Here is a 22,242-nt window from a genome sequence, read left to right on the forward strand (position 1 = left end):
TCTCACAGATTATCAATCAGATTCAGGTCTGGGTAATTCCAAACCTATAACTATCTTCCAGACTTCTATTGTAGGAAGGACAGGTTCTCTTATGTGACCTGCAAACAATGCTAAACACTACTCAGCTCAAAGTTGAAGTCTTTGAGCTTAGATCAACAGCTAATATTGGCAATGTGATGTTCACCCTCAGTAGCTTTCCTGTAAAACTTACTGTATTGTCACATAAATAGATTTTATGTGACAACAGATTGAAAGTGGCTATATTCACAAAGGAAAAAACTACACACAGATAAGCAAATTTTTGTGTTTGTACGTTTATGTCACTAGATCCATAATGTTACAAATTGAATGAAAAATTAATGACAAAAGTATTAGAAAAAGAATATTTTGTCTTTGAAAGTCAGTCCTTTTTTAACCAAAGACTAACAATAACTATGAAATAATATAATGCCAAAGGGAAACAAAAGAATATAAGCAACTTAGTATTCCTTTGCTTACCAAGCTATTACTCAGAACACATTTGTGTTTCTGTATGCACAGATGATATGCTGGCTCTGCTTTCAGCTTCATTTTGACTCCTATGCAGAGGACTCCGGCTGGAGTTGGGCAGCAGAGTTAAGAACATCTCTTGGAAGACTTTCTCTGGCCTCTTGCAGCCTTTTATGAGCCCTCTGGTAGGCCTCTAAAAGGAAACAAACAGGTGCAAGAAAAATCATAATTATTTTATTTTGAGCAATGATATGGAAAGGAGACTTCAAACAGATTTTTAAACCATAAAAATTTCAACTGTAAGGACATATTGATGTAAGCATGTCCTGTTTCTAAGATACATTTTTTCTTAGATTATTTGAAAAAATAAAATAAAATAAACCAATGATGCTGTTAAATTTAAGTCTTCAAATCAGATTTTAATACATAGAAAATATGATGAACTACATTGCACATAACTTCTAGTGCCACAAAATGTCATAGAGCTAACAGATGTTCATTTTTTGTGCTTGAAGCCTCCAAATGACAGAAACACTTCAACTGGTCTCACAGACCCCACAAAGAGGAGAGGAGACAGAAAAGCTAAATTCTTAAATGGACTGAACTTATATAGCGCTTTTCCAATCATTTTGACCACTCAAAGTGCTTTACACTAGATTCGAGTCACATTCACCCATTCACCATGCACACACATTTATATGATATACAGATCAGTAGGTAGTTTGAGATTAAGTGCCTTGCCTAGGGTCGCATAGACATGTAGCAAGAGGAAGCTGGAATCAAACCTACAACCGTCAGATCTCAAGACAACTACTCTACCCACAGAGCCACAGTTGCCTGTAAATTCTTCCGTTTGATTAAAATTAAATATCACATAAAAATCATCTCTGAATAATTGGTGTCATCTCTGCTGTCTTTATACTGACTTAGAAAAATTCTAACTGTTTATAACATACATGGAAAGAGCAGTTTCAGCAACCCAACCACAAATTCCCTAAAATCAAAACTGAAATTCAATGTCAGCAGTTTTTACCCAGAATGCTGCAGACCATTCCCTGCTGGCTAAAACCTCCAAGGTGGTCGACCACTTTCTGTCTTCTCTTCTTCAGAAGGGCAGCATCAGCAAAGGCCCTGAAACCAACAAACCAAATATGCATACATTGAACCAGACATTCAATTATTCTTTGGTAAGATTAAAGTGTGTATTGCATATAGGAGTTAAATCTGACATTTTGTCATTTTATTTAGACTTTAACCATTTATAAATAATAATAATAATAATGGTAAGACCTTTTTTTCATCTGCATGCTTCTGAATCTTCTCTACTATGTGGCAAATATTTTTCTAGTATTTCAGTCAGCTGTTTATTTTGTCACAACTCTAATTATGTGAGTAATTTCTTTAGTTATTGATTGATGATTATGTTTGCTGTCTTGCATGATTCAGCTGGTAGAGCATGGAGTTAAGTAAACAAATGTTAACTTAAGTAATCTGTTTTTTAAAAGGTTTCTCAAGTAGACCAAAGTTTATCTTGCAATGCAAACAGAGCAGCATGGTAATTGAGTTTTTAAAAGTCTGCAAAGCTCACAGCTGCAGAACTGCAGCAAAAAATGGCATCTCCATGACAACTGTCATGATTCAAGTTCTGTCCTGTCCATGCTGTGCTTAAACACTCATTCAGCTCACCGGCCACGCCTAATTGCTTACCTGTTCCACCTGGTCCCCGCCCTACTTAAACACCTCTCAGCCTCTGCCTCCTTGCCAGATTATCGACAGCCACGAGCCAGTAGTAAAGGCACTCACCCATGTGCCTTCTTTTCCAGAAAACTGTCTTCTTCAGAAACCAATTATGATGTTGGTGACCGTGAACTGCTGGCAGTCAAACTGGCACTTGAGGAGTGGAGGCACTGGCTTGAGGGAGCTAAGGAACCCTTCGTGGTTTGGACTGTTCAAAAAATCTGCAGTACCTCAAGTCAGCAAGGAGACTCAACCCCAGGCAAGCCAGGTGGGCCTTGTTCTTCAGTCATTTTAATTTTTCACTGTCTTACAGACCTGGGAGTAAGAACGCTAAGCCAGATGCACTCTCCAGGCTTCATGAGACTATGAAGGAGGGGCATGGGGCTAAGCAAGAGGATTATGTGCTCCCCACATCTGTGCGGCTAGCAGTTTCCAAGCTAGAGCTGGAGCAGACAATAAGAGAAGCCCATCAACAAAGCCCCGTCCCTGAGTACTGTCCTAAAGAGCGACTGTTTGTCCCTGAGCACCTAATTCCTGAGGTACTGTCATTTTGCCATGATTCTAGACTTTTCTGTCATGCAGGAGTCACTAAGACCCTGTTAGTGATCAGAAGTTGTTTCTGGTGGGGAACCATGCTACGAAATGTTACTGAGTTCATCAAGGCTTGCAGAGTTTGCTGTCAGGCTAAACCATCCCGTAGGCCACCCTCTAGACTTCTACGACCCCTCCCTGTTCCACACCGCCCATGGTCCCACATATCCATGGATTTTGTGACTGGTTTGCCCTCTTCCAATAACCATTCTGCCCTTCTCACAGTCGTAGATCGATTCTCTAAGATGTCCCACCTGATAGCACTTCGCAAACTGCCTTCATCCAAGGAGCTGGGAGGGATTCTGGCCCGGGAGGTGTTCCGCCTGCATGGTCTGCCTACTGACATTGTTTCTGACATGGGACCCCAGTTTGTCTCTAGATTCTGGAAGGAATTCTGTGGTCTCCTGGGTATCTCGGTGAGTCTCTCATCAGGGTTCCACCCTCAAATGGAGAGGATCAACCAAGAAGTGGAGACCAAGCTTCGTATGCTCTGTGAACATGATCCCTCTTCTTGATCACAAAACCTACCGTGGGTGGAGTATGCACTCAACTCTCTCCCTTCTAATTCTACAGGCCTGTCTCCCTTTTATACAGTCTAAGGTTACCAGCCTCCTGTGTTGTCCCTTCAAGAAAGGCCCATTAGAGTTCCTTCTGCGCATGCCTCTGCCTTGAAGTGCCAGCAGGTATGGCGTCAGGCCCGCAGGGCCCTTCTGAAGACCTCTGCTTTATGTTCCAGATTTGCCAATCGTCGCAGACTCCCAGCACCCACCTACCTCAAAGGACAAAAGGTCTGGCTATCCACCAAAGACCTCCCTTTGTGGATTGAAAACCGCAAGCTAGCTCCTTGTTTCATAGGACTCTTCCCAATTTTCAAAGTGGTCAACCCTGTGGCTGTTCGGCTTTGAACTTCCCAGGACTCTCAGGGTTTGTCCCACCTTTCATGTGTCACGTGTCAAACCTGTTTTCACTTCACGGTTGGTACCCTCCTCCAGACTCCCTCCTCCCGCCCGGATCATCGATGGAGGCCCCGCTTACACTGTGCGTTGTCTCCTTCGGTCCAGACGTTGGGGTCGGTCCATGCATTACCTGGTGGACTGGGAGGGATACGGGCCAGAGGAGCGCTCCTGGGAGCCGGTCCAACATGTTTTGGACAAATCCCTGATCAGGGAGTTTCATCGGTCCAATCCTGACCAGCCATGTGGTCCTTCTGGAGCCGGACCTTGAGGAGGGGGTACTGTCACAATTCATGTTCTGTCCTGTCCATGCTGTGCTTAAACACTCATTCAGCTCACCTGCCACGCCTGATTGCTTACCCATTCCACCTGGTCCCCGCCCTACTTAAACACCTCTCAGCCTCTGCCTCTTTGCCAGATTATCGACAGCCATGAGCCAGTAGAGATCCAGCGTTTCCTTCCAAGCCTTCAGTGTTTCTTCGACCCTTTTCTGTCCATGGATTGCCCCCCCCCCCCCTGCCAAGCCCTTCACGGATCCCAACTGTTCTGGATTTCTGGACCCTGACCCAAGCTTTGCCTCACGACCACCGAGTATTGCCTGCCCCTCAAGCTAAGTTTGCTCTCTCTGCCCTCCCGTGTATGACCTCTGCCTGATTACTGTCTTAGTCCCTGGGTGTTGCCTCTTGGATATCCTTGTGGAGAGTTTCATTGATTCCACAGCAGCCTGTTCTACCTGGTTCCTCTGCTCCACCTGTCCACTGCACTACAGGTCAGTTAAGCTGAACATTTCTAAGTTACCCCTCTATCAGTGCATCACCAGCCTTCTCCCCTCTTTTCTCAGTGCTGTGTTTGATGATCACATCCTGAGCAGCAACCAGAATCTGAAAATTAAATTAAACTTGTTTTTTCCTTTGCAAACTCCTGTGTGTGGTTGAATTTCCGGGTCCCCACCGAGTGTCCTTATAGACAACCACTAGACACCATCTCTCCTACTATCCTTACTGTGACTGAATGGAGTTTGCTGAATGCTAATGGGAACAGAGCTGGAGCCATGTGGCTCGGTCAGATGAAAGTAACATTCAACTAGTAGCAACAAACACTCTATGTAGGCCCGTTTGACTGAAATAACAGAAAATTTTTAATATAAAATGTATTCATCAATTGATTCATTGTTCTTTTTAGTTAGCTGGATGTGTGGAAGGAGTTTACCTGGCTTGTTGCATGCAGTACAGCCTAAAGGTAACACTTCCTGTGGTTTCAGTGCAAAAGCCAAAGCGACTCAGCCTCTCTCCCTGAAGCCAAACACAAACATAACATTAAACATCTAAACATTGAGGGCTTTAAATCTTTCATTACTCTTGCAAATGTCTGCATTTGTCTTTTTGAAACATAGATACTTTTAAGTTAGAGATAAACAATAAATGTGATCCCCACAACAGTTTTTATTAAAATTAGATGCCAAAGGGTATGTTTAGGAAAGCCTGTAGATCCACTTCGATGTAATATGTAGTCATTTTCCATAAAATAGGATATGTAATGCTTATCCTATTTTATATGTGCTATATATAGTACAGGATATGTGTCTGACAAACAGTTAGGTTTGTTTGTCAGATTAAAAGTACATTTTAAAACTAACAAACCTCTAGCAGGTGTTAAACACCTGCTAGCATTAAACACATGTTTAACTAAGCCCACATTTCTGTATTAAAAAAAGTTTTTCATTTGTCTGTAGTATTTTAAATGTTGTGTTTTCATTTGTTGAAAGTGGAAAATTATGATCAACAGAAATAAAAGCTTGAAAATAGCAGTCTTTATGTAGTTAATCTATATAATGTTTCACTTGGTGACTTCAGTTACTAAAATAAATGAACAATAAATAAATGGAAGATATCTCATATGATGGACTGGACTCTATGTGCAGTTTAACAGTTACAAGTCTACCTTAAACGTCCCTGGTACTCTGACGTAGCTGTTGTCTTCAAGTTCTGCAGAACCTCCGATAAAGAAGCGCCTCAAAGCAGAAACTGTCCCCATCTGAACAGGTCTCCATGTGTGACATGTCACTGTGTGTTTACCTTGCACAGATGCAACAGATATTGCAGACTATTAGAACAAAACATTTCACATCTAAATCATATTTTGCAGTAGTTAATTTATGTTCTGACCTTTACCACATTAATTTATCATATGTAGGTTTTGTAATGTTGCACCATCAAGCCAAAAATGAATAATTAGCATTAAGTTCTGGTAAAATATAAGCAAAGACTTTCACAAGTTGTTAGTAAATGTAAAAAAATAAAAATAAAAATAAAAAAAGGAGAGAGAGAGAGAGAAAAGTTTCACAAATCAGAATAAAAGACTGATCTCAAAAATAGAAAAAGTTATACGTTTTGTAGCTTCATAACCTCAGCCCCAGCTTTTAGTGGAGGATTCATACCAGGCATGTCGGGAAACAGTAGATATCCGTAACCTTCAGTTCGGTAACGCTGCCAGAAGTCAAGGGACAGAACTTTGAAGTAAAGCACTGGCCACTGGGGTATTAATTCTGAAATTAAAAAGAAGTCTTATTTTTAATATTAACAATTTTTAGGTGTTTCTGTATGCTTTGAATTCAGCTGGTATATTTGCTGTTAATAAACTGAATTTTCTAAATGAGGGACAAATAAAGGATTATTCTATTCTATACTATTCTTGAATATTTCAAGACTGACCAACTTGAAATATTCTATTCTATTTCAAGTTATTCAGTCGTTGTTTTATAGAAAGATGTAGTGAAATTTTGAACCTTTGTAGAACCTTTTATACGACTCTGGATATTTTTTACATGAAAACTTTTTCTTTGTGCTTGAAAAATAATCACCATATAAAGAATGCGTATGACTCCATTCTTATTGAAGCAGGGTTGGGAATAACCTTGTAATTAACTGCATCAAAGTCTAAAGAACAAGATCCTGAGCACGGCTAAAAATAACTGTAATTCACATTTTCTGTGAAACTATACATTTTTCTCTTGTTTGCTCACATTATTTTCTTCACCTTACAGCTGAAATTTGGTGGAAGCAGTCATGATAAAGTGAGACAGATTTGTAATAGAAAAAACTGCTTTGCTATGTTTTATATTTTCTAGCAAATAAATGTAGATCAAGCATATCAATAATATCCAGATATCCAATCTACATTCACTACAAAGGAAGTTTTTCAACATCATTTAAAAAAAAACAAAAAACTTTATTTGCATGTGAAGGTGAGATGCAAAAAGACCAGAAATGTATTTAACAAAATATTTATGTCAGTGTACATGGGGCAATTCTCCTTCATGCTTTAAACCACATTTTTGTGTTGTTTATGCAAGAAATAAATTCAAAGGGCTGCTGACCTTCGTTCTCTTTTTCACTCATATGAAAAGCCTCAAAGCTGAAAGGGTAGCTGAAGAACGCTATGTTTTCCTGTTGACAGATTTCAAATGACAGGTTTTAATACATTTCTTCAGTGATTCTCTAAAGTTAATAAATAAAGTACACACCTTCCCCAGTGATTTGGTCCTGCAGGTCTGAGTAACCCCTGACATCGACTGGAACGGTAAGCTGGACCAATCTTAAACACATATCAAGTAAATAATGCAGCAGATAATTCAATATTTAAGCAAAATCTTTCACATGTGAATACAAAAACCGAACTGGGCACAGATGTTCCTAGGACTCTGCTTTTTTGAAGAAAAAAAAAACACATAGCCACTGAAAGTTTAAAGATGGTTGTCATAATCATTAAGAAAATTGTATTTTTGCACATAAAAAATTAGCAGAAGCTAACCACTAAACCACTAAACAAGCAAAACAATTAGTGAAAGCTAATGCTAACCATTAAGACAACTGCCTCTCAGTCTGTGTCACACATCTTCATCTTCTTCCAGTTGATGACTACTGGTGTGAGATTCGCAAACAGCAAAGTCCTCCAGTTTCTGATTTTGCTACATTTAAAGTTGTATGAATAGGATGACTTCACCAAAAACATCTGATGTGACATAAAGTTAATTCAAGTCATCAAAATGGGTAACGTTTTCTGGCAATAATTTCTGACTCGTAAACCTCAACCATCTTGAAAATTGACTTTCATCCTGAAATTTAAGTGGCTAAAGGGAAATATTAGAAAACACATAACCTGAGGGGTGAGCACAGAAATTTTTATGCTATTATCCAGACTTGAATGATCTTTGCAGTAATATGCTGCTCTAAAAGTAACCTGGTAAAATTAAACCTCAACACGATCACAACCAAAAATACATACTATATGTGACTCACTATTTGGCAATTCCATGAAGAAGTTGATGTACAAGTTATCGTATTCAAAGTCGTTAGCCGACACTGGAAAGAAGAAAGATACATGGGAGTTTCAAAGTATAAATGTGAATCTCCATAATAAGATCCAAACACCTTTCCTTACCTATCTCTCCGTGCAGCAGGTAACGTAGGATACCTACAGGAGGCTGCAGGACAAAGCGCAGATAATATTTAATCTACTGTATTATACTAATTTTGAATCAATACCTTCAAATATTACAAAATATTTTTAAGGTTTGGACCGTATGGCCTGAACTGTTCAATCAACAACACAAGTGTTTCTTCTGTTAATATGTATTTTACCATTTCAAAGTCCTGTCCTACAAGGCTGTTGAGGTACTCCTTGTGTCTGCTATACAACTGCAAGCAAACAAAAGAGAATGTATTAATATATTGGTTCTTTGACTCCAATAATGCAGCAAGTGAACACAAATAATCTCATACATCTTTGTACATGATTTGCTCTCTCTCTCGCTCCTCTGGTTTCATCACTCTGGATGCGTTCTCCAAAGTTAAGCGCCATACTTCTCTCTTCTCCCCATCTGTTACAATCCTGCAAAACAGAGCATCACTCTGACTTTTAGCTGATTTCCTTAACATTGTTTCTTCAATGAAATTCTCAGAATTTTTATTTGCTTTGCTTTGCAAAAATATTCATGAGCCTTCTTCCACATATTTCCCAGGACTTTGATACAAGTAGTCAACTTGATTCAGTAGTCAACTAAAAATTAGTTGACGACTGAAGGTAAGTGGTTGCAATGGATCTAATTAAAGGGTACCACAGTAAAAAGGGTGGATATGAGTGAATGTCACAATTTTTCAATTATGATTTGTAACATTTTTAGAAAACTATTCTTCATTTTCCTTCCCCTTTACAATTCTGAGTTACTTTGTGTGGGTACATCACAGAAAATCCCAGCAAAACACACTGGAGTTTTTGACAACATGTAGAAAAGATTAGGAGGATCCTCCTTGTCTTTCCTTTTGCTATGATGTGTTGTAAACTTGCCTGTAGGGCTCTCTGCCTTTGTTGAAGTTGGGTTTTACAATGATAGTTCCACTACCATCGGTTTTTATGGTTGCCAGCAAACACTCATTCTCTTTCTGGCCCAACCTGAGACAGCAGGTGCAAAGAATATGAAATAATATTCACAATAGGCACTCTCAGTAAGTTGATTGGTGAAAAGTGATGATGGTAAAATCATCACCACTTGATATGCTTGAACTTGAAACATATCAGTTTTCATATATGATGAACATATCTCATAGTCTTACTTTCCAGGTGGGCCCAAGTCACCCATGATGTGCATGGTCTGCATGGCGTTATTTACCACATGACTGCTCTTGACAAACTCATCTGTGGGATCCCAGTTGATGATTCTTGACTTAGTGATGCTACTATCCCTATAAAAACAATAGATATTTTTGTAACATTGGACTTTTCACATCCATTTTTTTCAGGCAAAAATTTGAGCATTATTTTGTTTAACCATTTTATGTTTGCCTGCGCTGGATTTTCACCTACATGGTGCGCCTCTCTTGCCGTCTGTGTCTGACACTGGCCATCCTCTCAGCCAGAAAGGTGGGACTTGATTTGGTCGTGGAGACCAAGTCATTGTGCTGTTTTCAAGACGGAAATCAAAGACAAGATCAAAGCTATCAATCAAAAATATAAACTATGCAGAGATGCAGAGTATAGCAAACAGTTAAAACTAATTCGATCCAACTTCTGGAAGAGTATTTTATTCAATAACAATAATAATAATTAAAAAAATTTTTTTTTAAAGAAATTCACCAGTTGGTGGAGTGGGAAACAGTTGGTGTATCGATCGTGATCAGTGTATGTGAAAATTCTCTGATTGCGTCGCCCCTTGGCCTTGTTGAGAGCCCTGATTTCTGAGTGATACTGGCGGTCCAGCGGAGTCTGACAGGCTGCCTCGTTCTGGAACAGTTCCACTTCATACTGGAACCACGGACAGAAACATGAGGTAGGAGCTAAGGTCATGTGGCAAAAAATAGGAGACCCTATGATACCATGTGGTTTTTATGACATGTTTAGAGACTGTGATATTTAAGATACATGTCAGCAATACTGAGTACTATAAATAATCAAGAAACTCAAGTCAATTACCATAAAATATTTTGTAAAATGCAATAAAAGTGACGAGGAATAACCACAGCTGAAGACTTTAAGGAGGTTTAAAGATGTCTCAATAGATACTCACAAGTGAAGGACATTTAAAACAACTGTCATCCTGTCCAGTGGTCCAGACAGTGTTAGTTTGGACACCAAAACAGAGGACATGTTTTGTATAAACCAAATACAGAATTAAAATTTAAAAAAGAACAGATTGGAACTTAAGGAAAATCATTGAAGTAGCACTGAAGTTGATGAAGCACAAATGATGGAACATGGGTTAAATTATAAAATTACTTTGATTAAATTGTACATTTTTGAATTTTAGCAACTCTTTACAACATAATTTGTAATGTGTAAAACATGTAGAATATTTGTCCAAATACCAAAAAGGGCATATAATCAGGTGTTTTGCTAGACCAGTTGTTGGTTTTCAGGGACAAACACACTAAACCACTAAAACTTCTACCTGGCTGAAGAGTTTCTCCTGCCAGCCAACCACTACCTCCTCTTCATTGTCGCCTGTCAACAAAAAACGAGATACCAAATGACTGAGATCCACTCTCATTACAGTGACTAAACATCCTCTGATATGCTCTTGACCCATCACTATTTGTCCGTTCCGTAAAGTAGTTACAGTACCTGTCTGGCCCTGTGAGGTGAGAGTCTTCAGCTCAATATCCTTCCTGCATTTCTGGGACAAAACCTGGTGCTGGAGGTGCTGTGAGAGGACCGCTGTGGAGGTCACCCTCTGTATACGGACTCTGGCGTGCGAACAGAAATGTGAATACCATGGAAACCGACCTTTATCAGTCACATTTAACAACTTTATTCAAGAAGCTACTTACTTTATTTTTAAGTTTTTGATGGCATCCCGGGAGCGATAAACAGCATCTCCGGTGTGTGTGTTCCAGCACTCTGCCATTATCAAACAATTACAGCCACCAGTGTTCTACATTAGCCAGTCAATCCGCATCAACTTAACATTTGCTAACCAGACACACTTTATAGGTGGAAGGTCTATAAACTAAATACTCGATGAGGTAGTTAATCAGCACAGCAGCTAAAGGAAGAAGATTCCGAATGTTCGGCACAGATCACCGTCAACTAACGGTTGTCGTTTCCATAGAGATTTTGGGTGGGGTTTTTTCTTCGTTTAAAGTATGAAGGTTTGCTTGAGATCTCCATTGATCATTACTGCCATCTACTGATCTGGATGAAAATCTAAGAAACGCCAATAAAAAATAATCCCTAGCGGGGTCGGGAGGTGCTGGTGCCTATCTCCAGCTAACATTCCGGACCAGAGGCGGGGTACACCCTGGACAGGTCGCCAGTCACAGAGCCAGACAGGACAAACAACCATGCACACACACACTCACACCTAGGGAGAATTTAGAAAGTCCAATTAACCTGACAGTCATGTTTTTGGACTGTGGGAGGAAGCTGGAGAACCCGGAGAGAACCCACACATGCACAGGGAGAACATGCAAACTCTAATAATTATTATTTATTTAATAATAATAATAATAATAATAATAGGAAATTTGTTATATTTGTTCAAATTATTATATTGATGCTAAATGTTCCCTGAGGTATGAGCATATTATATTTGGTTTTCATGGTAAGAATACAAATGCAGGCAAAGGAAATGGTTAAGGAAATCAAACTTTATTTATCCACTATTTCCAAGAGTATGAAAAAAAGGTGTAAACACAGAAAATTTTGAACAAAACATTTATTCACAATGATATACTGCACAATTAAAAATACAATTAAGCAAAAATATCACATCAGGACAAGCTTAAAACTGAATTAAATAAGATGCTTGTGAAATGTGAGTTCTCCCTGAGTGGATATATTGCACAAAATCCCATTGAAGCCCCATAGCTGCAGTAAATTCTACATATGCCCAGACCAAGAACAATATTATGAAGAACACTGACCACTTTAGTGACTGCCAAACATGATGGTGGCAGGTGTGTCACTGCCAGTGGTACTGCTGCAGTGGAAAAACTGAATAGAATAAGAACCATACTTTCAAATCTTTTACATCTAATCCTCAAATCAACAACTACCAAGTTGAAACTTGAAAATGGTTGTTCCAACAAAATCACAATAACAATGCTGGATTTTCTAGAACAATATTATGATGGGACCAGTCTTTTATGGTGGGGGCACAAAATAAACAAATAAAACAAATACAAACAACAACAACAAAACAGGACAATATTTCACTTAATTCCTTAATCAAGTAAGGTAAAGAGCCACTTGCAGCTCTGGACCTTGAAGTTCAGACTTGGTTTTGGAAGCAGACTGACATTAGACTTCTGTAAAGGCTTCAGCATCAAACTCATTAAAATGTATGAACTACCTTGCCATGTCTGTGTCATAAAATCAACCACGACAATTTAGCTCTGCAATTTCTGATAAAAAGAAAGAGCCAAACTATATTTTAAGCAGAATTTTGCCTGAAGCTTGTTCGTGGCTATAAAAATGTTGGTGCGCCTATATGAACTTATATAATTTGCCCCCCCATGAATTAGGATTTGCAAAAAATTTATATTTACGCACCCAACTCTTCTTTTAAAATACATTTGTAGTTGGTTGTGTAATCATTTAATCTTTGACAAAAAAAACAGTTCAAAGGCATTACAAAAAGCCCAACTTTAGTGACATTTATGCCAATGATGAGCATATCAGCATACTTTGCCCAGTAGGGGGCAGTAGTTCACCCCCAACCTCCACCACAGAAGAAGTAGCGGAGGCGGGTTGTACTTAGCGCGGGTGGACTGTTACTGCTGATGTGTCGTCGTGTTGTTCAGACATTATAACATTAGTCTGCAGTATGGCTTCGTTTGTTACCGAGGTGCTCGCCAGCTCCGGGAAGCTGGAGAAAGAGGACCTGGCCAGCAAAATAAGCAGGATGTCCCGGAAGGTGGAAGATACCAAGGTAGTTTTTTTTCTGACTAGCTTTAGCCGCTGCTAACATTAGTGTGAAATAAAGTTTGAACTTTGATTAGATGTGAACACCTAGCTGTTAGCTGAGCTCCGTTGAGAGATTTAAAGTAACATTAATCTCTCAGAAAGTAGTCATAGAGTTATTTAACAGAATTCAGTACATCTACAGGACTGCCATGATGTTATAAAAGGTATAAAACATTTTGTTAATTGTCTGTTTGGGTGTCCTTGAATGCAGGTTTTTCAGCCTTGCTGCAAAAATGTTGCACTTCTCACTATTTCATTAGTTTTACTATATTTTTACATTTAAACAAATCCATTTCTGAAAATTTAATGCAAGTATTTGCTGAAGAGGCAATTGAGGTTTTACAGATGCTCTGATCATATAAACTACCGTAGTTTCGTATGTCTTTCTTCCTGAAAGACCAAATTTGTAGAGTGAATGACAACATTCACCAACATGGATGGACGCTACATTCAACTTTGTATTTCTGTTATATGACTGCTGATGCACTAAAGTCCTCTTCATCAAATTTCTCTGTGTTCTAATGCAGGAGGAAGTGTGCGACATGATAAACAAAAAGTACAGTGAATTTCTCCCAAACCTTCAAGCATCAGAGGACCTGATGCAGCAGGTTGATATGGTCTCTAAAGAAATGGAAACTCTTAAAAACTGCATTGAATTTGAGGTATAGATAAAATTTAGTCCAAGTGACACTCTACTCTATGCAGCATTGTGACTATTAAGCTTTTTCTTGTGTGGATTTAGGTGCAGCAGAACATCCATGTGGCAGTGAATGAATACATTAAGCTGAAGCAGCAGCTGGAGAAGAACACAATGATCATAAAAATGCTTGAACATTTAAAAGAGGTACATGGTATTTGTTGAGCTTTTCTGCTGGATGTTGCAGCCTTTGATTCATTTTACTACTATTATTTTTTTGTGATTCAGTTTCACAGTGCGATGGAAGACTTCAACAAAACACTACAGGAGAAAAAGTATGTCGATGCTGCCACCCATCTGGAAAAAGTAAGATCTGCTTTCCTTATAGATTAAATGTTTAGATGGTGATGCAATTGCTCAACCTGTAGGCATGATTTGTTTTGCAGGATTATGAAAAATAAAATATTCTTTAATTCAGCTTCAAAATATTTTATAAAATTAGCTGAATTATTAGCTAAATTTCTTGATTTTTTTTTCTTTCTTTTTTACATTTTTCTAAAGAAAAAAGAAATTTAAGCTGTTCCAGACTCTCCCATCTTCTACAAAATACAAATTCCAAAGTTTTCACATTCAGCTCTTTTTATTATTAAATTACATTGAAAGGACATCCCTTATTTCTGCTTGCCACACCATTACTTTGGTTTTTGAATTCCTAGTTGATAATCTGACAGCTAAGTGCAAGTTGATTAAAGTCACACAGTGTTTGCTGGGTTTTTCTGTTCTGTGTTGTGCACAGACTTTATGAAGCCGTATTTCTCTTTATGTTTGTGTGTGTGTTAACTTTTCAGGCAATAAATGCCTAACGTTAAAAGCTTAATCACTAATTATGTTAAATCGTTAAGCTTTTTCTAATATTTAAATTAATATCTCACTGCTTCATTTATTGAAAAAAAATCAAGGTCAGAGGTACTTCAGCTTTCAACTAACTATTACAACTAACATTATTAATTAAAATGAATTTACAAAAGGAAAAAAGGGAAAAACCTGGTTGAGTATCCATGTGAATATTGAAATTACAGCTGCCGATCATACATTTTTTTTAACTAAATAAAACATTCATGTATATGGATCATCTTCCTGTACAGGCGTGGAAAAACGTGGATTCACTGAAGGATTGGAAAACATCCCAGGTTCCTCTGCTTAGTTCCCTGAGCTCTGAGCTGACAGTGCAGAGAGAGAATTTAATTTACCACCTGGGAGACGAGTGGAAACGCCTCGTCATCTGGAGAATACCGTCCACAAAGGGTGAGACATTTTTAGTTGGAGTTGGTCTAGTGGAAAAGAGCTAAGAAATTCTCTCTGTTTAAATATTTCCAATATTTACCCAAACTGTTGTGTACAGTTTCGAATATACCTCTTTGACTATCTGTGTAGCAGTAGTAGTGATGGTTGAAAGTTTTTCTTTAGAATTTGCAGGTCCGAAGACCTTCCATAAGGTAGAGCTGGTGCTGAGTGAAGCCTACAGTAAAGATCTTGAGCAGAAGCCAACCCCTCTGCTGTGCTCCGTCCTGCAAGCTCTAGCGATCCAGGGAGACCTTCAGAACAAGATCAAACTCTTCAGTAAGAACAAGCAACATTTTAGAATTTTCTGTGTATTTGCACAGGTTTGCATAAGCTTGGAAAAAGGAAATAGAATGTAAAAATGCAACTCAATACATGGAATGCATGTATTCCCTGATCCTCCTGTCTAGACATATATGTTTAAACCAGCTATGTCCAAAGTGTGTCCCGGGAGCCACTTGTAGAGTTTGAAATTGTTTTCTTCAGCTCTTGACCACCAGCCAAGAGTGGGAATGGACAACAAAATAGGTCGCAACTTGTCTAAACATGTACCTCTATCTGTTTGCCTTTTTCAGTCTTATTTTCTCCATACATCCTTTTATTCTTCCATCTGTCCATCCTTCTTTCTACTTGTCTGTTTTGACTTTAGTTATTTTTCAATAAAGTAGTTGCTCGACAGCTGCAAATGTTCAAGTTTGGAACTTTGACTAGAAGCTATGCTGATGAAATCTTTTTATTTTGTTTTTGTGCTGCACATTCAAGCTTTTTTCATTTTTTCTTTTCAGGTCAGGTTCTGTTGAAGAACATGCTGAAGCCGCTGGTTATGTATGCATCCCTTGAGCTTATTGTGTCCGAGCAACAAGGTGAGGGAACCATTTTGGGCCTGGAGTGTTTAGAGGAGGAGAACAAGGAGCGATCCACTCCTTCTCAAGTCTACAAGAAACTACTGCTCTTGTTAAAGACCCTACACATGCACCTGCTGGGTAGAAAAAGGCATATAATGATATTATATTTTTTATCTTGAGATAGTCTTAGGCTAAAATCAAATTGCTGTTTTGTTTTTTTTCCATAAAGATGTTTCCATTGGAGATAAAAAGCTCTCTGCTATCCTTGGAGAGTTGGTTTGGGAGGAAACATCAAAGTGCATCATCCATGACTGTCTTGTGTACTCTATACCCACCAACAGCAGCGAGCTTGAAAGATACAACATTGTACGTACCCAAAACACTTCAACTCTGCCTCTTTATTGAATCATGCTTTTGACTGAATCACATTTTCTGTGTCCAAGGTGATTAAAGAGACGGAAGCATTCGAGGAGACTCTGAAGAATATGGAGTATCTGCAGCTCAATTCCACAGATCTGTTCAAATACGCCAGAGATGTCAACTGCCACTTTGCCAGCAAGAAGTGCAGGGACGTCATCGTAGCGGCGCGCAAGCTCATGACCTCCAAGATGCACAACACGGTTAAAGTACGTTTCCATCAACAGTCAAGGTCAGGTCTGCACAGGAAATGGAGGTTTATAATGTATGAATATAGTGCTGTAGATGCTAAGGACTCAATTATAAGAGTTAATTATAATCAACTCTTATTCCTTGATTGTGGAATGCAATTCTTAATGAGTAAGAGTAAATAATCAACTCTTAATTATGGGAAAAATGCACTTTATCAGATTTTAAACTAATTTAGCAATCAATTAATTGTTTACTAACTGGACTAAACAGATTCAAAAAGAAGCAATATGCTGAAAAAAAAACAGTGCATTCAGAGCAGCAATTAAACCTAAACTGTACAAAGAAATATATACATTTAGAATTTAAGATAAAACACCGTTATATGTAAATATGTTTTACCCAAAACTCCTCAAGTGGCAGTTTTAGCTTGATCTGGTTTAAAATCACTAAAGGAATGTTGTATTGCATATTAGGCAAAAGAAAGTTTGTTTTCTTAGCTCAAATGAAATTGAATTGTTTATTTGCATATTTTAATATAGTCCTAATATTGAATAAAAATGTTTGAGGTTTTATGGAAAATTTGTAAAATCTGCCAATTATTTTATTTGATTAATCATCAGAATAATCAACTCCTAAAATAATCATTCGTTGCAGCCCTAATTCTCATACTTATTTTTAATGATTAAGTTTACAAGTACAGATGATGAAAAAGACAATAACAACAAGACGGAAGAGGGAAAAAAATGTTACGAAAGCATTAAAAGTGAATCAAGCAATGTGGCACAGTTCCGCCTGGACTAGAATTGAATCTTGATTTAAAAAATATGTGGGAATTTTTCAGCAGCATCCTCACATTGTTTCCCCCCTGTCAAGTTCCTGTAGTCTGTTTCTCTCAGTAGCTTCGATTCTTTTCTCCTCCATTAGATCAGCCCTGAGTCGAAACTGCGGCTGCCCAAACTCCCTCCTCCCGGTTCAGAGGTGAAAGTGAAGCAGGAGGTGGTGAAGGAAGAGGTGTCGATGGAGAACTCCAAGCAGTTGTCTGCCTGCAGTCTGGGCCTGCCAGTCTGTCGCATCAGTGAGTCTGTGCAACAGCTGATGGAGCTGGCTGTCAACACGCTGTGTGAAGCTGTAGGAAGCTCCACTCAGTGGTAAGTTTTAGAGACTTTAACTGTTTAAATGCAGCCGGCCTCCTCTTGGGAGAAAAACCCAGCTAATATGTCTCTCTGTTTTTCAGCGCCTTGCAGCTCTTCTTCACAGTGAGAAACATTTTCCAGCTTTTCTATGATGTTGTGCCGACATACCACAAGTAAGAATGCTTCTGTCCCAAGTCGCATAAACCAAGTACTGTCTCTGGAGAGATGAATGTTTGTAATTTTACTTTTTTTAGGGAGAACCTACTCAAGTTTCCCCACCTTGCTGCTGTCCAGCACAACAACTGCATGTACTTGGCGCACCACCTGCTCACACTGGGGCACCATTTTCGAGCCCACCTGCCACAGCCCCTCAGCGAGGGCGTTGCGACTTTTGTTGACATGGTGCCTGGATTCAGAAAGCTGGGTGAGCCAGCAGTTAAGAAAAATATAGACATTAGAGGTGTGCCGATTGATCGGCCACAGATCATATTTGGCCGATTTCCATGAAAAAGGAGGCAAAGCGGTGCACATCATGCTCACCCGGAAGAGCATGATGGTCCTAATAGAGCATGATGATCAGAAAGCTAAACAAATAACCTGTAAAACAATTCAAGTCTTTGAGCTGCCGGTGTAAGACGCTGGTTCTGCTCTCGCTCTTGGACCGCCGCTACGCGCTACTGGTAGTAATATTTCACAGATGGAGAATACAACTTTTAGACATCTGGATAGAATATTAAGACTGGAGAAAATGTCCTTTCCCTTCTTCTCCACCAGACAGTGAACTCTCACACCGAACGTCTGCTTAAAGCTGCAGCATGTAAATTAAAGAAAAAGATTTTAGATATGTATTAAAATATGTCTATTATGTCTAAATTAGGTGAATTTATTGCCAGATAATTTTTCCATTTTGCCAGATAATATAGTATCATTTATACCTAAAGCGAAAAATTAACAGCCATTCCAGGCGATCAGCAATGATCGGTGATCGGCAGAGATCAGCCTCATGGATGATCGGTATCGGAATTGGCAACAAAATTCCTGTTCGGAGCATCCCTAGTCTTACATTTAATTCATAATGGTCTTAAAAAGTCTTTATAATGAGTTGGTGTTTAATGCAGAGATATCTAAACATTTTGCCAGCTTGTCAAGAAGAGGGCTTCGGTTTTCTAACTTTCTAGAAAACAAGTAAAAAATCTTGCCATTAAAAACTTCCTGAAAGTTTATTTGTATATTTGTGGAGCCACACACATTTAGATCTGCACAAGCTTCAGACTGTCCTCTGTTTGTTAGGTGCTCAGTGCTTTTTGGCCCAGCTGAACGTCCAGAGAGCTGAACTCCTTGAGAGACTGTCCACGGCCCACAACTTCTGCAACCTGGACGATGAGGACAACTACACTGCAGCTAGCAAAGCAGTAAGACAGGTGAGAGAGAGAGAGAGACCTGTATCGGTTCAGCGTGTCTAGTGAGATTTTATTGTTTCATTTTGCAGCAGGTTTATGTGGGGATGTGACAATGTAAATAAGGCATTGTCTTGGCTTACTGTCGGTGTCCGTCTATGTCGTACGGGAACAGTTTTATATATTTATATTTTATGAATAAACTTCAAGCTCTTGTACACAATAAATGTACTCCTGATACGTGGAAAAAAATGCTATTTTATTATGTAATGTTTTTTCATTTATACACGATTTCTCACTAATTGCTGATGTATTTGTGTATGTGCAGGTGATTCATCAGCTGAAGCAGCTGGGAACTGTGTGGCAGGACGTGCTTCCTGTCAGCATCTATTGTAAAGCCATGGGCAACCTGCTCAACACGGCCATCACAGAAATTATTACTAAAATCATGATGCTTGAGGTTTGTTTTTTTTTTGGTTTTTTTTTATGCTGTTTACATTTATGTGTTGTTGACATGTGATGTACTAAAGGTGGGTTAAAAGTTAATTTAAATTACTGTATGTTGTTCTTAATTCACGGTGAACCAAATATTGCTAAGATTAGTCAGCTTCAGACCAAAAGGATTTGTTGAATTCTAAGAAGGCAAGATTCCTTTTCGTAAACTATATAAAATATATGGAGTTAAATAAGTAGCTTAGAAAAATGCTCACAATTTTCTTCCTAAGATTGTACTTAGTTTATTACATTTTGCTATGGAATTTACTTTAAAACAAGAAAAAGAAAAAACCTTTAAGTAAAAGTTTACTGTGTTTTCCGTATTGTAATGGCCTTCTGCTCAAGTCTTCATTGTAATATGTTTTTATTACATTTTTAGTGTAACCTCATTTAGAAAATTGACACCCAAGTCTTTTATTAAATGTATAAAAGAAAAACTCAAAAATACATGCTTTCATAAGATCTTAAGACACTTTATGACAAACTTACCCACATATTGAGTACATTTAATATTCCAATACAATGAGGAAAACGGTTGGAATTTGATTTCCAGGTCTAGATAAGTAAGGGAAAGGACATTTTCTCCAGCCTTAATGTTCTATCCAGATGTCTAAAAGTTGTATTCATCCTTTCAACTATCTGTCATCTAGCATATAGAACTAATTGGGGTTTTATGTGCAGGACATTTCCTCTGAGGATGGAGAGCACCTCCATACCCTATGCCAGACCATCATTGAGGAAGGCCCGCTGGTTTTCATTCCCCTGGCTGAGGAGAACAAAAATAAGAAGTATCAGGAGGAGGTGCCACTCTACGTGAAGAAGTGGAGCGCTTTCAAGGAGCTCGTCATTGTGCTACGAGCCAACCTGCAAGAGATCGTTGACAGGTTAGAACCGCTAAAGTCGTGACAGTACAAAGAGAATTCATTCTGAAAGCACAAGCTGAGGCTTTGATCTTTTTTTTAAATAGGTATTGATAAGGACAATGTTAAAATATTTAAAGAATTTATTTAATATTAAGTGAGTTCAAACATTAAAAAACTTTTTTTCTACTTAGTTGGGATTAAAGTAATTATAAGGCTGTATAAATTGTGTAAAAATTAAATTAATTGACCCAATGTTTTGCCTGTCACAATAACAAATATACTGTAGCTGGACAATAAATTATCCGTGAAATTATTGTGACAAATGATCTTGTCATTTGAGATCATTTTTAACTATTACAATAATGAAGGCATAATAATGCAAGAGCATTCTGTTGGAGATCAAAAACCTTAATTTTTAAAGACCATCTAACTCAGGAACTGGAAAACATTTTAAATATTCAAAATAAACAAAACACCCCAATAATTAAAATGGATTATGAAATCTCTGTAACCAAAATTAGTTTTAAAAATGTCCCCTTAGACATGGGAAACAGGCAAAAGTGACAAGTAGTGCAAACTATCTGCTTCCTACTGAGAGTCAAATGTTTGGAGCATTTTTCAAAATAGCAGCTTTTTAACAATATTGAAGACGAGCATCTTTCTAATGATTGTTGTCTAAAAGTAAATACTCAAGCTCATTTTAATTTATCATGTGATTAATTGGTTTATTGTTTATCATTACAATCTTTCCAGTGGTGTTTCTTATGGAAAGTAAACTCACAAAAACCCTTTTTTCCCCCTCCAATTTTGACTCTTCTTTCTGGGATTCTTCTCCTCAGATGGACTGATGGAAAGGGTCCACTGGCTGTAGAGTTCTCCAGTTCGGAGGTGAAGAGTCTGGTCCGAGCTCTCTTTCAGAACACTGAGAGGAGAGCTGTTGCTTTAGCCAAGATCAAATAGACTAATGGAAAAACAACAAAAGCACCAAGCAGACTGTTTTGCACCTTTTTGCTGAGTGGAAAATCTGACCTTACTTTTACTCATTGTTTCATGTAAAACCTTCACCTACATGAAAGATTAACAGATCATCCATGTCAATTTCTTGCAAATGACATGAAACTGAATTCTTCTGTAATGTATTTAAATAAACCCAAATACTGTACTTCTTTTCAACTTGACCTTGTACTCTCTGTTTTCCTCATAAATGAGAATGAGAAACAACCCAGTTTTGGACCTTGAAAGAAAATGTTTTGTTCTGCCTACTTTTCTTAATAATGTGGTCAGACAACATATTTGGGTGTAATCGAATGCTTGAAACTCATGAGTTGGTGTTGGAAAGGAATGCTGGGATTGATTATTTTATCATGCATCTATTGCCTAAATCTATTTAATATTTTCCATTGTAAGGCAGCACTACTTTCTGATGTGACATCAGAATGACAATTAAGGACTTACACAGATCTGCTTCAACCCTAAGGTACACTTTCATAGGCATGTTCATTGATTCACAGAATTATATGCAAGTATGTTAATGTCCATCTAACTTTCTAGGAAGGAGATGGGTTCTGAGTCCCAGAGTTGAACATGTTTTGCATGTTTGGTTTATGCTGACTGAAGATATCGTCATCCACAGTGAAGCAAATGTTACATCATTTTGAGCTGCAAGGCCACTCAGAGGACAACAGCATTACAC

General features: G+C 38.3%; 2 protein-coding genes and 1 long non-coding RNA gene across 4 annotated transcripts; 2 read left to right on the forward strand and 1 right to left on the reverse strand.

Annotated features, from left to right (window-relative positions):
- Positions 1-498: 498 nt before the first annotated feature.
- Positions 499-11,391, reverse strand: mks1 (MKS transition zone complex subunit 1). Of its 2 annotated transcripts, XM_032577268.1 has the most exons (18): positions 11,093-11,391; positions 10,887-11,008; positions 10,714-10,766; positions 9,903-10,070; positions 9,633-9,727; positions 9,383-9,511; positions 9,117-9,221; positions 8,552-8,660; positions 8,411-8,467; positions 8,211-8,253; positions 8,069-8,131; positions 7,294-7,364; positions 7,147-7,216; positions 6,208-6,315; positions 5,712-5,845; positions 4,980-5,062; positions 1,523-1,620; positions 499-682 (listed from the first exon to the last, which is right to left on the reverse strand). In XM_032577268.1, exons 1-18 carry the CDS (start codon positions 11,167-11,169, stop codon positions 579-581), a joined length of 1,689 nt encoding a protein of 562 aa, XP_032433159.1. In that variant the 5' UTR covers positions 11,170-11,391; the 3' UTR covers positions 499-578. The 2 variants fall into 2 exon arrangements, with proteins under 2 accessions (XP_032433159.1, XP_032433161.1); XM_032577270.1 differs by lacking the exon at positions 11,093-11,391 and having other exon boundaries at positions 9,439-9,511; positions 10,887-10,967.
- On the forward strand, positions 4,100-4,682 carry LOC116728924 (uncharacterized). The gene is made up of 2 exons (XR_004341044.1): positions 4,100-4,539; positions 4,612-4,682. It is a non-coding gene; the product is annotated as an uncharacterized LOC116728924 (long non-coding RNA).
- Positions 11,392-12,993: 1,602 nt separating the features above from the next.
- On the forward strand, positions 12,994-21,727 carry zw10 (zw10 kinetochore protein). The gene is made up of 16 exons (XM_032577201.1): positions 12,994-13,194; positions 13,757-13,891; positions 13,972-14,073; positions 14,155-14,232; positions 15,012-15,171; positions 15,334-15,486; positions 15,993-16,190; positions 16,282-16,418; positions 16,496-16,678; positions 17,586-17,809; positions 17,896-17,967; positions 18,049-18,218; positions 19,085-19,215; positions 19,520-19,651; positions 20,368-20,570; positions 21,389-21,727. Exons 1-16 carry the CDS (start codon positions 13,090-13,092, stop codon positions 21,507-21,509), a joined length of 2,304 nt encoding a protein of 767 aa, XP_032433092.1. The 5' UTR covers positions 12,994-13,089; the 3' UTR covers positions 21,510-21,727.
- Positions 21,728-22,242: the final 515 nt, after the last annotated feature.

Source organism: Xiphophorus hellerii, chromosome 11 (genome assembly GCF_003331165.1).
Source record: "Xiphophorus hellerii strain 12219 chromosome 11, Xiphophorus_hellerii-4.1, whole genome shotgun sequence".
NCBI classification, from domain to species: domain Eukaryota; kingdom Metazoa; phylum Chordata; class Actinopteri; order Cyprinodontiformes; family Poeciliidae; genus Xiphophorus; species Xiphophorus hellerii.

Excerpts from the sequence above, each read along its gene's own strand:
- mks1 (XM_032577268.1), bottom strand. The coding sequence starts at position 11,169 with ATGGCAGAGTGCTGGAACACACACACCGGAGATGCTGTTTATCGCTCC. Across the intron at positions 10,071-10,713 it reads AGGAGAAACTCTTCAGCCAG|TATGAAGTGGAACTGTTCCA; the intron begins GTAGAAGTTTTA and ends CCGTGGTTCCAG. Across the intron at positions 8,254-8,410 it reads TAGGACAGGACTTTGAAATG|CCTCCTGTAGGTATCCTACG; the intron begins GTAAAATACATA and ends TTTGTCCTGCAG.
- zw10 (XM_032577201.1), top strand. The coding sequence starts at position 13,090 with ATGGCTTCGTTTGTTACCGAGGTGCTCGCCAGCTCCGGGAAGCTGGAG. Across the intron at positions 15,487-15,992 it reads GAACAAGATCAAACTCTTCA|GTCAGGTTCTGTTGAAGAAC; the intron begins GTAAGAACAAGC and ends TTTTCTTTTCAG. Across the intron at positions 16,191-16,281 it reads CCTACACATGCACCTGCTGG|ATGTTTCCATTGGAGATAAA; the intron begins GTAGAAAAAGGC and ends TTTTCCATAAAG.